Raw genomic sequence first — 14,544 nt, forward strand, 5'->3', positions numbered from 1 at the left:
TATTTCAGATATTATTGCAAAGAAATAAACAATATTGTATTTAAAACACCGAAAGGTTACGTTAAGTCGTTACTTGCTCTTTTAATTCTAATACAAGATTCTGTTTAACTTCGTCCCTAACGATCGCCCTAATTAAATCGATTGATACAGCATTTATGGAGAGTATTTAATTTAAATAAATTGCAATTACATCGTATTCTCCGCGAACTTTCAGTAATCATGCATCGGAATTGAGGCTGAGTACATTATAAGTTCTATAATTATAATGAATATGAAAGGAAAATTAATTTCTCCATGTTTTATTTGTATAATACTTGTCACAAAGCTGAATGCAGCTATTTAAATGGAATATTATATATAACATATGTGTAGATATACATTTCAAATAAATACACAGGTAAAAAGGATAATTCAATTGTAATACAAGACGGTATAAGTATAAATAAACTTTATTATTGAATTATTTATGCGTTTCTTTTTACATATTCAAATAGATTAGTTTCAGATGGGTAATAAATAAAACAATAAATGGCTTTCATGTTGGCGAATGTAATTCAAACAAATTCAATGCTTCTGGGCTTTTTTAAATAAGGAAATCGTGCTAAGGATAGCATGATTGCATTCTCTCTCTATATATATATGTATAAACATATAAAGATATAAATTGATACATATAAAATGTATAAATTTCACAAAGAATTCAGATATGATCTCTTCAGAAATAATTCTACAAATTATAACAGATATATTTTGTATTGCATTTTTTGTCAAAATAGTGTATATTATAAAGATGATCAATCACAGCTACTTGCAAATGATATTAAATAAATTGAAGCTAATAAATGAATGAAGAATTAGTCGTGATACATATTAAAGTATTATATATTGATAAAATAATAATTACAGAGCGTTATACCTAATTGGTATTAGCTTTCCTTCAGAGATATATGTAAACAGATGGGTAAGGATAAAATATAAAAAAAGCTTTATTTAGTATTGATACTTAATTAAAAAGGGGGCACATAATAAAGTATGTATAAATTATGAAGCGAAACATAACATTGAAGTATAATGTTGCTCAGTAAGTTCCAAAGCACTCAAACATCAAAATTATGGGTGATACAATTTCAGGTGTATTAAAAATATAAAAAAATTAGAACAGACTAGCGAGTATCACCTTTTACAACTTTATTGTTTCGATGGCTCCTAATTTTGAAACTTTCCCTTAGAGTATTTTGATCGTTATTGTCAGTTCTTGTTTAGTAATTACTATTCTACATCGGGCTTTTTAACAGCTGGCTTTGTTGGCGGGGCTTTAGACTTTCGTTTAGGCGGGACCGGAGTATCGGAAGTACTAGATGATGGAGTTTCGGAGACAGCTGCATCGGGGGCATCGGGAGTTTGCAAAGACTTTGTACCTTTTTTTGTAACTTTTACAGTCTTTTTTGGTTTGTTAGCGGAATTACTATCTTGCGCGCCATCATCTAGTGCTTCTTCTGGCTTGGATTTTGGCTTTTTCGTAACTTTCTTTACTACCTTCTTCACGGCTTTCTTCCCTGTACTATCACCCTCAGTTGTCTCTCCAGGCTCTCCTTCTGATGCTGATTTATCTATAGACTTTCTTGCAGCCTTCTTCGTTACCTTCTCTTGATCTTTCGACTCCTGTGTCGGAGTTTCCGGGGCACTCGTCGAAGGCACATTCAATTCTTTCGCTCTCGATGGCCTAACTGGACTCTCGCTTGACGGCGATGCCTCAGCTACAACGCATTCTGATGGAGGTTTAGTGGATTCCTTTGTTTCTTCCGTTTCTTTCGTTTCTTTAGTGCAGCTTGCAGTTTCTTTGGTCTGTTGATCTAATTCTGTTGTCTGTTGCGAAGTTTTATCAACACGTGCCTCTGAAGTTTCTGTGCTCTTTGTAATACTTGAAGGTAATGCAGATGTTTCTGTGAGAAGTGGTGCTTCTGTAGGAGGTAAAGCTTGCGAAGTTTCTGTCGATGGCATAGACGATTCGCTTAATATAGTGACAGCATCGATGCTTTCTACAGCTTCGATAGTAGCCCTACTCGATTTTCCCTCACTTTCCGCAGAAACAACTCCAGATGCTGAACCATTTACTTGTATTTTATTCCCTGCGTCTACTAAGATTTCGGAACAGGGTACTTCAGATTCGTGGACAGGTGTGATCGTGGAAGAAAGAACTTCTTCGGTCACCGTTTGAGAATCTGATACAGATTCTTTAGGTTCTATTTGGAGAACGGATTCTGCAACTTGTATTGGTACAGGACTGATCGTAAGGACTTCAGAAGCAGTTAATAATTCTTTCGCATGCTTTTCATCTTTAATATCTGACGATTTTGGTTGCTCTACATCCACGGCAATTTGAAGATCTATAATGTCTGTTACGTTACTTGCAAGTTGTTCTGTTGGGGCAGCAAAGATGGCACTATCTTTGCTACACGGCGACTCGTCTCTGTGTTGTTCAATTGAACAAGACTGGGCCGGGTCAGCCGGTACTCTAGGCGGAGTTGTTTCTTGCAGGGCTTCTTTTAATAACGAACCTGCACTAAGTTCTTCCACAACTTTTTCAATCGTTTCTTGTGCGGCTTCTACTAATAATGAACCTGCACAAAGTTCTTCTACAACTATTTCGGCCGTTTCTTGCGAGGCTTCTTGTAACAGCGAACTTGTATTCAGTTCTTCTATGATTTTTTCAGGAGATGTTTGCATAGAAGGTTGTGCGGGAGATGGGTCTACAATTGTATCGAGTGATTCAGTTGTTTCTGGTTTTGTAGACGATTCTTGAGTAATATCTTCTGTTACTCCTTCCGATACTGGCTGTTTATTCTCATTCGTTTCAGCAGATGTAATATCAACAACTTGTTTACCCTTCTCAGATAATTTAGATATTATATTATCATTGTTTGTTATAGGAACATTGTTAACTAGAGATTGTTCTTCAGTATGACTGGTGGTTGCTTGAGCTAAATAAGAAAAAACGATCGCGTTATACGCATAAAGACATAATTTACAGGGTTACGGATTCGTACGCTCCGTGCCGGACAATTTTAACATCGAAATCATCTTGGAATCTTCAGTGGTTTATTCTACCGAATAAATTTGAGTACTATATATTCATTTGATTGGCAGGGAACGTAGGAATAAAAAATAATTAAGTGTACATCGTACAATAAAATTATATACAGATTTAAATGTATATGTATAAGTGCTGTTCTAGTTTCCTAACGTTGCTTTCTACTACATATACCTGAAGTTTCTACTGCTAATGCAAAGAGTATAATGATTGTGACTGAAGTTATTACTTTGAAAGTGCTCTTATTAAATGCGATTTAATAAAGCTAAATGCCCTTAAATGAGAATGTATTATGAATGCTCCTTGTTAATTTAAAGCACATAAAACATTAACATAGCACATTAGATAAGCGTTAGATGATTGTTTAAAAAACGGTATGAACAGACATATGCATGCACAATGATTGCTTATACCAAGCACCAAACATTTCGAGTACTTTTTCCTTCGAAGCAGATACAAACAAGCTGTATTACAGTTCTTTAGTACTTTTAAAATAAGTCGTATTTAATCAATTATTTAGAAAAGTGTTATTTACTTTCACGCAAATCACTTCAAAGAATTTACAATAGTATATCAAATGAGATTTCTATGAAATGAATAGTTACCAAATTATTGTCTATACAGTCTATACATACGCGATGTGTTCAATCTTTGAAATTTAGCTTTACAAGTATATATCGTAATCAAGTACCTAAAACATTTCTAATCTACGATATAAATATCCATAAAGGACGTGATTTATTATAAACTAATGTAAATCTAGTGAAGTAAACTTTAAGATATACTGTGTATAGGTTTAGTTGTGGTGAAAAAAAACTTTTTTTAAATTATTCAAAAACATGATTATAAAAATTGCAGGTGTGATGACGTGAGTTCTCAAAATATTTACCCCATTAAAGCAAAACGACAATACAAGACGTAGCAATGCTATGGCGCCAGGATCTGTTAGTTGCTGTCCTCTGTTCCTGTTTCAAACACTTAAACTTGATAAACTGTATAAAGAAGATATCGTTTTTCGCTTCTTTAAAATTACAACAATATTATAACCATCGAGCATATTATTTAGTACCACTTAACTTCGTTTTGAATCAAGTTCCTACAATAAACATTTCATCTTGAAATATCAATAACCACATGCTGTATTAAAAAAAAAAGGGGGGAAAAAAATAAAATCGCAAAGCGTGTTTAAGAAAACAGTTAATGGCTTTGCATTATGAGCACTTTAACTTTCAACTTCTTACAGATTTGCCATCATTGCTCAAAATTTTCTTCAGATAGAATCCACTTTTTATGCGTTCTCTCTTCGATATGCAGTTACTTATAAGAACGGAATTATATGTGATCTGACACGTACACGTATTCAGAGCCAAAAGTGAAATTGTCTTTTACATTTAATTTTTGAATTACTGATTTGGCAAGTTTTATGTACAAAAGTAAAACATACCAGTTCCTTTATCCACCTCGTCCGCAGCTTCGATCGGTTGAGTAACTTGAGTGGGTTCGGCAGATTCAATAGATTCAGTAGGTTCAGCAGTCTCATCGGTCGCAGTTTTCGCAGGCTTTTCTGTTTCCTATAAATTGGGTCCCGATTATGCTTGGACGTTAATCCCACTTCTGTGTCACATCTCGGTAAATTAATTTACCTTAGGAGGAGACGGTAATCGCGGCGGTGCGAGAGCAAGCGTTTCGCAGATTTTCTTCCAGATATTGTCAAAGCTATCGCGGCCCATGTAATCAATCTGTCCTTGTTCCCAACTCTGCTTTCGCATGTGTTCTTCTAGTGCAACTTGCGCAGCACTTCTGGGTTCACCCAATGTCATTTGAGCCAAGGCACCGGCAAGACCAGCCTACAAAATCAAAGAGAAACACTTTTCCTTTTAATTTATTTGCGGTGTAATGAATCTGAGATGCAATACAGGAATAATCTTTTGTATAAATCGTAACAGGACTAATATTGTCTCAGTGTGTATTCACAGGGCTTATTCTGACAGGGTACCTTACACGGTTTCCATATGCGATTGTTAAAATATACATACAAGTGCATGTATCACAAACATGTAGAGAACGTAGCAGAAATTAGTAAAATGATAATAATAGATTGTGTTATAAACTGGAGGAAGTTAGACTCCCTTTCTACAAGTATTAAAGCAAAAACTGTTACTTTATATATCGGTATGATTGTAGGATAATGCTGAGGGAACTAAAAAAACTGTGAAGAATAAAATAAATAACAGCATTAAAACTGCAAGTAATGTCCCAGAAACTATTAAATGCAATGAAATTGTAGCTTCATAAGTATAAATAGGATATAAACGCTATAGAAAATGATAAGAAATATATACATATATAATAAAGTAATCTTTTTAACTTTGATGCAATTTGAAGAGAAGTATGTGGGAACAATTACTTACATTTGAACTGTCTTCCGTTACATGTGGGTCAGATTGCGTTGCTACATTGTGGGTATCTGTACAAGGTTTGGAAACAGGATGAGGGCTAGTAGATATCTGTGTATGAGTCCGTTCGTCTGTAATGTTTATATTTTCACCTCGTTCACCACTCTCTTTAATAGAATAATCGTTCTGATGAGCTACAGCAGTTTCTGCAGCTTGTTCGTGGCGAAACTTGTCATTTAAGGATTCATGGTTTCTATATACAAAATTAGTTTGCTCATTCGAATGAACAATGTGATTCTCTTGCTCGTGATGTTGAGGGGGTTGTTGCTTGTTTACGTCATCATGCACGTGTTGCTGATTATGTTGATAATCATGCGCGTGGTGCTGATTATGTTGATAATCATGCACGTGGTGCTGATTATGTTGATAATCATGCACGTGGTGCTGATTATGTTGATAATCAGGCACGTGGTGCTGGTTATGTTGATAATCATGCACGTGGTGCTGATTATGTTGATAATCAGGCACATGGTGCTGGTTATGTTGATAATCATGCACGTGGTGCTGATTATGTTGATAATCAGCATGAGGCTCACCGTGCTGATGCTGTTTCGCTTGTTCTGACCATGGTTTGTCATTATTATTATTAGAAGAATCTTGGTATATATATTGATACTCAACATGTTGATGCTCTCTTACTTGTTCTGGCAATGACTTATGACTATCATTGCTAGAATGCTGATAAGCAGGACGATGCTCAACATGTTGATGCTGCTTTGTTCCTTCAGATAAAGATGCGTTACTATCATTGCAAGAATGTTGGTGGTTAACATGCTGATGTTGGTGCTGAGATTCACTGGAATGATGATTCTGTGCACTATGTACATAGCTCTCTGTAATGTGCTGATTCCCCCAGTAATTAGAGTGACCTATTGTGCTGGGCGTGTTCTCGGAGTGAAAAAACGAATTCTGTTGCTTATTTTCATTAACGAATTTATTAGATTGCACGGCAGGAGCACGGTATTCGTTGTACTGTTGCTGCTGGAATGATTCTCTATTATGTTCTAGCGGGGATTCGTAATGAGCCTGTTGAGCCAACTTTACAGAATTAAATTCATTGCGTAACACAGTTATGGGTGAAGATCTGTCAATCGTGGAATAATACTGTTCAGTTTCATTATTGTCTTCTTTTTTATTGATAACTGGATCATTCTGTATACAATAGTTTTCCCATGGATCTTTAAACTCTGAGAAATCTGGTGTCTCTGAATAAATGTCGCTTTGTGTATTGTCTTGTATGTCTGTGTAAACGGGAGGTTTTGGAGCAGGGGATTGATAAGGCATAGGAGAAAATTCGTGCCAAATTGGTGCCAATGTGCTGGTGGCCTATGCAAGCATCATGCCAAAACAGAAAAATGCACATTCAGTTGGTTAGTAGAAAACTAATTTAACAGTGTCCATTTTTCTGATTGATTTTCAACCGAGCAGCACTCCTCGCTTCGAATCTTTAAGTGTCTTCTTCTGCGAGTCGTTAATACACAGCGAAATATGTATAACTATTACTGCACATGCTGAACATTTATGTTCATTAACCCATTTGCTTATGTATCGAAATGAGTCACACATCTGAATTCAAATAATCGTAAACCATAAATGCGTATATTACAAGTGTGATGTAATGAAAGAAAAAAATGGACACTGATCTACAAAAAAAAAATTAAGTACAAGTACTAATAGCTATGATACTTTGGAAATTCCTTGAAAACTTGATAAAATTTTACAAGTTATTTCCTTTCAGTTTCAATACATCACTCATATCGCTTCAGCTATTAATAGCAATATTCAAGATTATGTTACAAAAAAAAAACCAAAAATGCACCTTAAATGCCACAAAAACCAAATTATATTAGAAAATAACAGTCATAGTAAATAATAGTAAATGTATCTAAGATCTGCAAAATTGAATCGATTACTGTTGAGTAGCTTCTGAATCAAGAATCAAGATCACGTCTACTTTTTAGCGTTGCTACTTAAAATCGCTAAGCGCACATTCAATTTTGCAAAACAGGAAGAAGGTATTCTCGATCAAAGAGTCATCCAATATGTTACAAATCTTTTCTGACAACTTCTACGTACGCTTCTTATTATAATGCTACTTCTAAATATTACTTTCATAATAATCTTGTGGTTCTATGTTTGTTATGTGCAATATATACAGTTTCAATCATACTTAATCAAGCATGTAGTAATGCATGATTGTGCTTGTGATATGCTATCTATGCTAATTCTAACTAGAAAAATTTTACAATGTGAATGGCACGCTACACAAGAGCAACGAAAGCGTACTACCTTACCTTCTCGATTATGCTTCAACTCAATAGCTTATCGCTTTACCTTACATTCGGAAATTAAAACCTCACGGTTCAGTCTAGTGTAAAGTACAATTAACCACAAGAAATGTACAAACTTGCTTAAAGAGTATCGCGTCTTACACTCATGACTAGTTAAACCTTCGAGTCGGCGCGTCGTATTAATCTCAAACGGTTATGTACACTTACCATAACAGGTGATAAGTGAGGGTGAACTTTCTCGCAGAATATGTTCCACCATAACTGTAGCAGCGGTTGCAAGTGTGCAGAACCCATCGGCGGTTGGACAATACCAGTTAAAGTATCGAAGTACTGTAACCACGGTTTTGTAATACCAATGAAATGTATTATCCTAACATCCTCTCCGAATCTAAAATATAAACAGTATCTATAGTTACTTTATCCTCTTATACACCCACATATCGAAATACATTTCCTTACTGTTTGAACGCAGGAAGGTAGGAATATGTAGCCGTAGAGCACATATTGTAGATGAACGGCAGATGCTTGGAAATGTCTTTTCGGGCCCAGTCGCTGAAGTACATGTTCAATAAACCTTGATCGCCGCCATCGAACGAACCTTTGGCAGCAGCGAACGAGGTAATAGAAGCGAAAGTTTGTTGACACGGTTTATACACGAATACCCCAGAATTGAAACAGTCGGGCCAGCCCACGTCAGGAGCAGCGGAGAGTTCCTCTCGTTCGAATAATTCATCACAGTTTCTGACAACCTAACATAGATGGATTAGCGACTTGAAATTGAAAAGCGAAATACCTCAATTTGCGATTAGCTGCTTTGAACACGTACAAGTGTATCCGCATCAAGGAATACACATTTCTCATACTGAGTCAGTCTCCAACAGTGCAGCTTGGTAAATGTAATACCCAGTTCTGGTCTAGCTAAAAGTGCCAAATTAGCTTCGTCTTTCGAATCGAGTACGTTTACTTCCATAACAACGGAAAAGACGGCTGACAGTTTCTCCCTGTACGGATGGAAAGATTAAGTAGCGTTTCGGTGCCTATGAACGGAATTGGTAACAAGTCGGGCGCCCACCTCATCGTTTCCGTTACTCCGGGAGTAACTAAGACGGCTAGTTCGTGTACGGTGTCAACTCGACGTAGAGAGTGTGCCAGAACTAAAGCGCCCAAGGAGTAGGCATCGTTGGTAGCCAGTGTAACCCAGGCGTATCCTACGGTTAACAAAGTATTCATTGTTAAGAATATTTTATGCGCGTCCCGATTAGACGAAACAACAATACGATTCGAGGGGAAAATAATACAGAATGGTCAAAAGGGGAAAAGAAGAACAACCAATTGACCGATATTCTCTCACGCACGTGTTTGTAAATTACGACGCGTGCATGCATATTCCTTTTTAATTGATAACGCGTTGGTATTCACCGTATCGTTATGCATATAAATTGAGATAAGCAGCCTGCAGCGGGTGAAATTAACTTCACAGACGCTGGGACATCGATTCCTAAATAATTGTTTTCGATATTACATCATCAATACGGCGCCAATTAGAATGCATTTTTCTCTCGGTATATGTAGTTCAGCGGAGATAACACTTTGAACTCCGCGGGTGCCATTGACTCTACTTCGTCGTTAATCATTTCTAATGATTACGTAAAGCCAAAAACAATTATAATAATTAGCTAACACTGTAAACGCTGCTCGGTTAATAATAAACAGTTGGAAATGGTAACAGGAGGGTGGATGAATCTCCGAGTGCCACACGATTGTTCAATAACACGAAGTAAATTATTCGTGAGCGACTTTTTCAGATCGTCTGCGCTCGCGGTTTATAAAGTGCGCAATTTGAGAAACGAGGGCCGATAAAAATAGGAGAGGGCGTGTGACTAGATCCGCTAGATCCAACGTAAACGATCCAAAATGCGTTGTTTTTCGCGGCTGCGAAATTCAACACGTTTTATTTATAACGCTTTCTATTTCTAATTCACGAATGTCATCTCAACCTTCTCGATAACCGTCGCCGGACTCTCGAGAAATTTGGCTCTAGTTTTCCCTGGATAAAGCTCTATTTTTAGTCATTATCTGAATGCCGCGCACAGAATATTATCCACCAGATAGGATAATCAGAAAATGAAAAAAAAAAAGGAAGAAAGAAATGATTTACTATGCTCCTTTACGATAATTGGTTATCAGCTGCTTCATAGTCGTTACTCGACGTTGCATAAATAATATAAAATTTCAAAGTACTCTCAGCTTTTATGTACTCCCTTCCGAAGATTCATTGTAACATAGGAGAGTTAAGATCAACTTATACAGAGCTCGGAAATTAATTACAGCTTTTTTATATTGTTTAAATCTTAGCTCGCCGCGTTATTAGACACTAGTGACCTGGTTCCTTAAAACAAAACCGTAGACAATTATTCCGAACGGTACAGACAAGCAAAGCGGCAGCAGATAACATGGACACTAAGATAGAGGCGATCATTCCGTCGTTCACTACTTCATTACATCAATATTAAACGAATTACCGAACCCTTCAAGTCTCAACTATCATCGTAGCGATCTACCGAATCTAATCCTTCCCGCTTAAGCAGGCCTCAGATAATGTTGGTGTTGAGTGAATAGACTCGCAGGATTATATAAAATTACCTACTTAATCAGCAGAGCTAAGACGTAAAAAATATTTCTATTTCCATGTCCATCATCGTAATTATATGTGTAATTGTATACCGAACTCTGACAATATCCCAAACGATTTTATCAACTCCTCTCAGGCTTTACTGCGCAACTGAGGCTTTACGAAATATACCACACGATCATGCCATGCAACAATTCTAGAATTATTCCGTGTAACCTCGAGCCTTGAAAATGTAACGTTCAAGTTTCTGGAATGGTTGCGTATCGACATTGAATAAGATATTGAGTTACCGACGTTAGGTACTCTAGCGAGCTTATCGTCGCGATCGCGAAAACGATGCTCGGGTCCGTGGTTGTAAAAAATGTTTCAGTTAATCCGATGATAGAGGGACCGCTCGGTTGGGCTAACGGCTGGATTCTTATGGCTCGGTTTCAGAATGTCGCAGACGTACACGCGAATTACGGCAATCTTGGTTCGGCCCGCTATCAGCAAGACAAGTTTATCAATACGTTCAATGCCTGACGAAATTCTAGGTTTCCGGTAGAAGTTCAAAGACTGATTAAAACGTTATGTCACGACATGTAAGTACATGTATCAAACTATCTTCTGAATTCTTCGCGTGCTCTGGCTTGAAAAGAATATTTTGCCCGCAGAACATTGTTGCCACGACTGTTTATCAGGTTCATCTGCTTTCGGGTCCGAGTAGCCACCGCGCGAGGCGCATCGAAGGCGCTGGTAAAATTAAATACAGTGAATGCAAAGGGACAGCGACGAGTCACGGCTCTAGAAAGAAGGGGGGAGAGAGCGAAGCCAGAAAGAAAATAGATACAGGGGGAAACGCTCGGATTTCTGCTACCGGTGTTACAGCGAAACTTAAGTCGTTCAATCGTATCGGATCCTTACGAATTAAATAGGGTTCTCGGTACGGTAGCTTCGAGCTTCTGTTTCTAACTTCGGGCGCGTAAATTCTAAGCTGAAAGGCCACGGTAAATTGGTCACGTTTATTTCAGAATTTCGTCACGGAAGAGCGAAGGAGCAGGCCCGTCGATGGCTGGAGAAGAAACCCTCGAGCACGGGCGAAGTTTCGGCGAAGGACGAGGTGTCGCTGGGACGGGTCACGCGTCTGGTATTTTCGCAGCGTGTAAAGGCAACAGGGGGGTGAGAAAAAGACGAGCAACGGGACATTTATGTTGGCTATGAGAAACGCGGTGCTCGGCTTCTCGTATATTGTAATACGCAGACGAAACCCGAGAGGCAGAGTGCCACACAGGTTTATATTTATACAAGCCGACCAGCTTATAATAGCAAGCCAGCCTCGCGTTTGTACAAAATGCATTCATATACCTTGCCTTAGGTCAAGCACTTGTCTCCCCAAGTCCAACCAGATTTCCTTATACGATCGTACAGACAGGTGACACATGCACGCCTACGAATCGACACTTTCTCCGCGTACTAGCGGCGCGAGTAACCATTGTTGTTACTCTTATCTTCCAGCTAGACGAAGATAAATCCCCGATCGCGCCAACTTGCCGCTTAGAAATGGGACACGAGGATTTCGTGGGTTCCGTTTTATAAAATTCAGATCACCGTAACTCCGCGCTCTTGGGGGCTTGACCTTCGCACCGGGGCAACTGTTTTGCTAAATTTCGGAAGCAACTTATTCGTCCTACATACACGAGGGTAGCTTGTAACAAAGTACAACGTATGCGCTACACAGGACACCCTTTGATTAGGCGCGCGTACCGTGTCTCCTGGCCCAAAATAGTTTCCGCTACAAAGGGTTGCTCTGTGGCTTCACGCAGATACCAACCGCTTGATTTTATATCTCGTGCGAGAAACGGGGAGAACTCCAGTAGAAATCAACCGTGAGACATGGAACTCGAGAGAATTGCGAGACCAGCGGGGACACGGCAGTGGATCGTGTTGTGCCTATTTTAAACGCGACGAATGTGGAATTAAGGTAACGAGATAAAAAGAACAGCTGCGTTCTTGAGTTGAAGTGGGAATTTTTTTCTACGAGAATTGCGCCTGTGCCGGCTGAGCGTGTCTCGAAGAACGTTTCGAACTAGAATTCCGAGCACAGCCCAGGCGAAGGTCAAGACTAAAGTTATATAAAAATAGGTACTTGGCTGCCCTGCGTCAATCGAGGTACAATGAACTTAACAATGCGAGCTTCCGTTTAGCGTAACGTCAACTCCCACACCAGCGACGGTACGCTTTTTATTCGGGACTCTGTTCGTAAATCTGATGCTTATATTTCTACTCTGTTCCTGCGAATCGGCGAGTCGAAATTGGGTCTTTATTCGTCGAGTTTTTTTCTGTTAACGGAGATTTGGCGAGCGTTGTATCAATCCCGTTACATAATCGTTTGAACGACGATCGGTACGTATATTAATATCGTGGTGATTATGGTAAGTGATTATGGAAATCTTGGTTTTCAGAGCAATTACCCCAAAAAGCAACGATAAATGCTTTTATCTGGCATGGAGATAGAAAGAGAAATACTTCCGTTCTTTTCTCTTTTACGGGAGATGCATGGTGGGATTATGGTGCGGGAAATTTTTGACAAAGTCGAGGCAAATTTCGCCGCGTGCGAAATAAATATAGAAAGATAGACGACGAGGTTTGGCAGAGAGCCGCAATTTCTCCCCCAGACGTCTAAGAATAAACGGTAGGAATACCGCCGACAGTTATCTTATTTTATATATAAGGAATCCGATGTCTAATGAAAAAAGGGAGGCGCGAAGTGTCTTCGCACCGCGCTGCTTAATTAATTAAATCCTTGGAGTATGAAATAAGATAGAAATCGCATGAATTTCATTGCTGGACAGGGAATGTTCTCTCTCGCCAAGGGCTTCTGGTATTTTACTCTAAACAGACCCTAAATCGAGATGTATTGAAAAAGCAACTATAATTTGATAATGCTTGCTATTTAAATTGTCTTGTCACGTTAGGGCATTAAATATGGCCGCCAGTTACGTTCTCGGAAATAGAACTCTCCACGTTTGCAAAATGATTTTCTCTCGGAAAGAAGAAAGCAATAGCGAATGTGCTTGGAAGTTTATGATCGTGGCGATTTTAAAACGCAGCCAAGATTACTGCGTTTCGTCCGCTTGTTTATAATGGTACAAGTGGACAATATTAAACTGGCGCCAAGTTTCTACGAAAAAGCAAAAAGAATCGGGCGCATGCGCTCGCAGGAGTAGGACGAAACCGAGCGCGAATCGGGCCGATCGTTCCGAGAAATAAAATAAAACGAAACGCACGCGTTTGAAAGTGGACGGAAAGAAGAGAAAAAGCTGCGACGGGGGTATAGTTTTTTTCTTGCCTGACGAAAAAATCACGCTATCACGGGGCAGAATAAAACTACGCGTTCGCAGGCGTTAAGAGGTTATTGCTCGTTGTATATGGGAGATATAAATCGTATGAAGGTCATTGGGTCAAGACCGGTTACCGGCGACGTTATCACACACCCCAAATGAACTTTCAATGAACATAACCTTAAGGTCGGGACATGGCCATGCGAGAGGAAAAAGAACGGAGATTGTGCACCGAGAGATTCGTGTACTCACCACCCATGGCTGGAAGGAATCTCTGTTTCTTTTTCAACGGACCGATTCTACAACACACTCAACACTCGCCGATGCCCACACAACTGCCAAAAAGACGTACGCACTTCATCAGCGCTACAACACGAGTGACGACTCGAAGCACTCCTTCCAAACCGCGGTGCTCTCCCCACCGCCAGTTTCCGAGCGCCACCCAAAGTTCTGTATTATCGGCCGCAAGGTCTGCAGCACAGCCACAAACAACACAGACAATAGATTACAGAATAATGAACATTTTTCTATTACTTTGTTCATTTTCCACCACCTTTACGAGTAGCGTGGTGTCAGTACTCTATATTATGGAATAAGAACACTTTCCTAGCAGTTGAAGCCTAATTTAATATTTCATTGAACATCCCTTACCATTTTCGTGTGGCTTGCAATATTATCGATTCCGAGTGGCATTCGATCGCAATCCTACTAGCGGTTAGAATTGAAATTAAATATGGTGAAAAATGATTTTTAC

At 38.8% G+C, this 14,544-nt stretch overlaps 1 protein-coding gene across 7 annotated transcripts; it reads right to left on the reverse strand.

Moving 5' to 3' along the window:
- Nucleotides 1-433: 433 nt before the first annotated feature.
- Gyg (glycogenin 1) lies at nucleotides 434-14,231 on the reverse strand. 7 transcript variants are annotated; one of them, XR_013087102.1, is made up of 10 exons: nucleotides 14,043-14,228; nucleotides 8,911-9,046; nucleotides 8,665-8,839; nucleotides 8,298-8,587; nucleotides 8,046-8,226; nucleotides 5,503-6,873; nucleotides 4,735-4,938; nucleotides 4,536-4,662; nucleotides 3,981-4,056; nucleotides 2,841-2,981 (listed from the first exon to the last, which is right to left on the reverse strand). XR_013087102.1 is itself a non-coding variant. In XM_076826896.1 (9 exons), the coding sequence occupies exons 1-9, from the start codon at nucleotides 14,047-14,049 to the stop codon at nucleotides 1,270-1,272; spliced, it is 4,203 nt and encodes a 1,400-aa protein (XP_076683011.1). In that variant the 5' UTR covers nucleotides 14,050-14,203; the 3' UTR covers nucleotides 434-1,269. The 7 variants fall into 7 exon arrangements, 5 of the variants coding, with proteins under 5 accessions (XP_076683011.1, XP_076683013.1, XP_076683012.1 ...); XR_013087103.1 differs by having other exon boundaries at nucleotides 2,960-2,981; nucleotides 3,981-4,083; nucleotides 14,043-14,231; XM_076826896.1 differs by lacking the exon at nucleotides 3,981-4,056 and having other exon boundaries at nucleotides 434-2,981; nucleotides 14,043-14,203.
- Between the last annotated feature and the right edge of the window lie 313 nt (nucleotides 14,232-14,544).

Source organism: Andrena cerasifolii, chromosome 14, assembly GCF_050908995.1.
Source record: "Andrena cerasifolii isolate SP2316 chromosome 14, iyAndCera1_principal, whole genome shotgun sequence".
NCBI classification, from domain to species: Eukaryota; Metazoa; Arthropoda; class Insecta; order Hymenoptera; family Andrenidae; genus Andrena; species Andrena cerasifolii.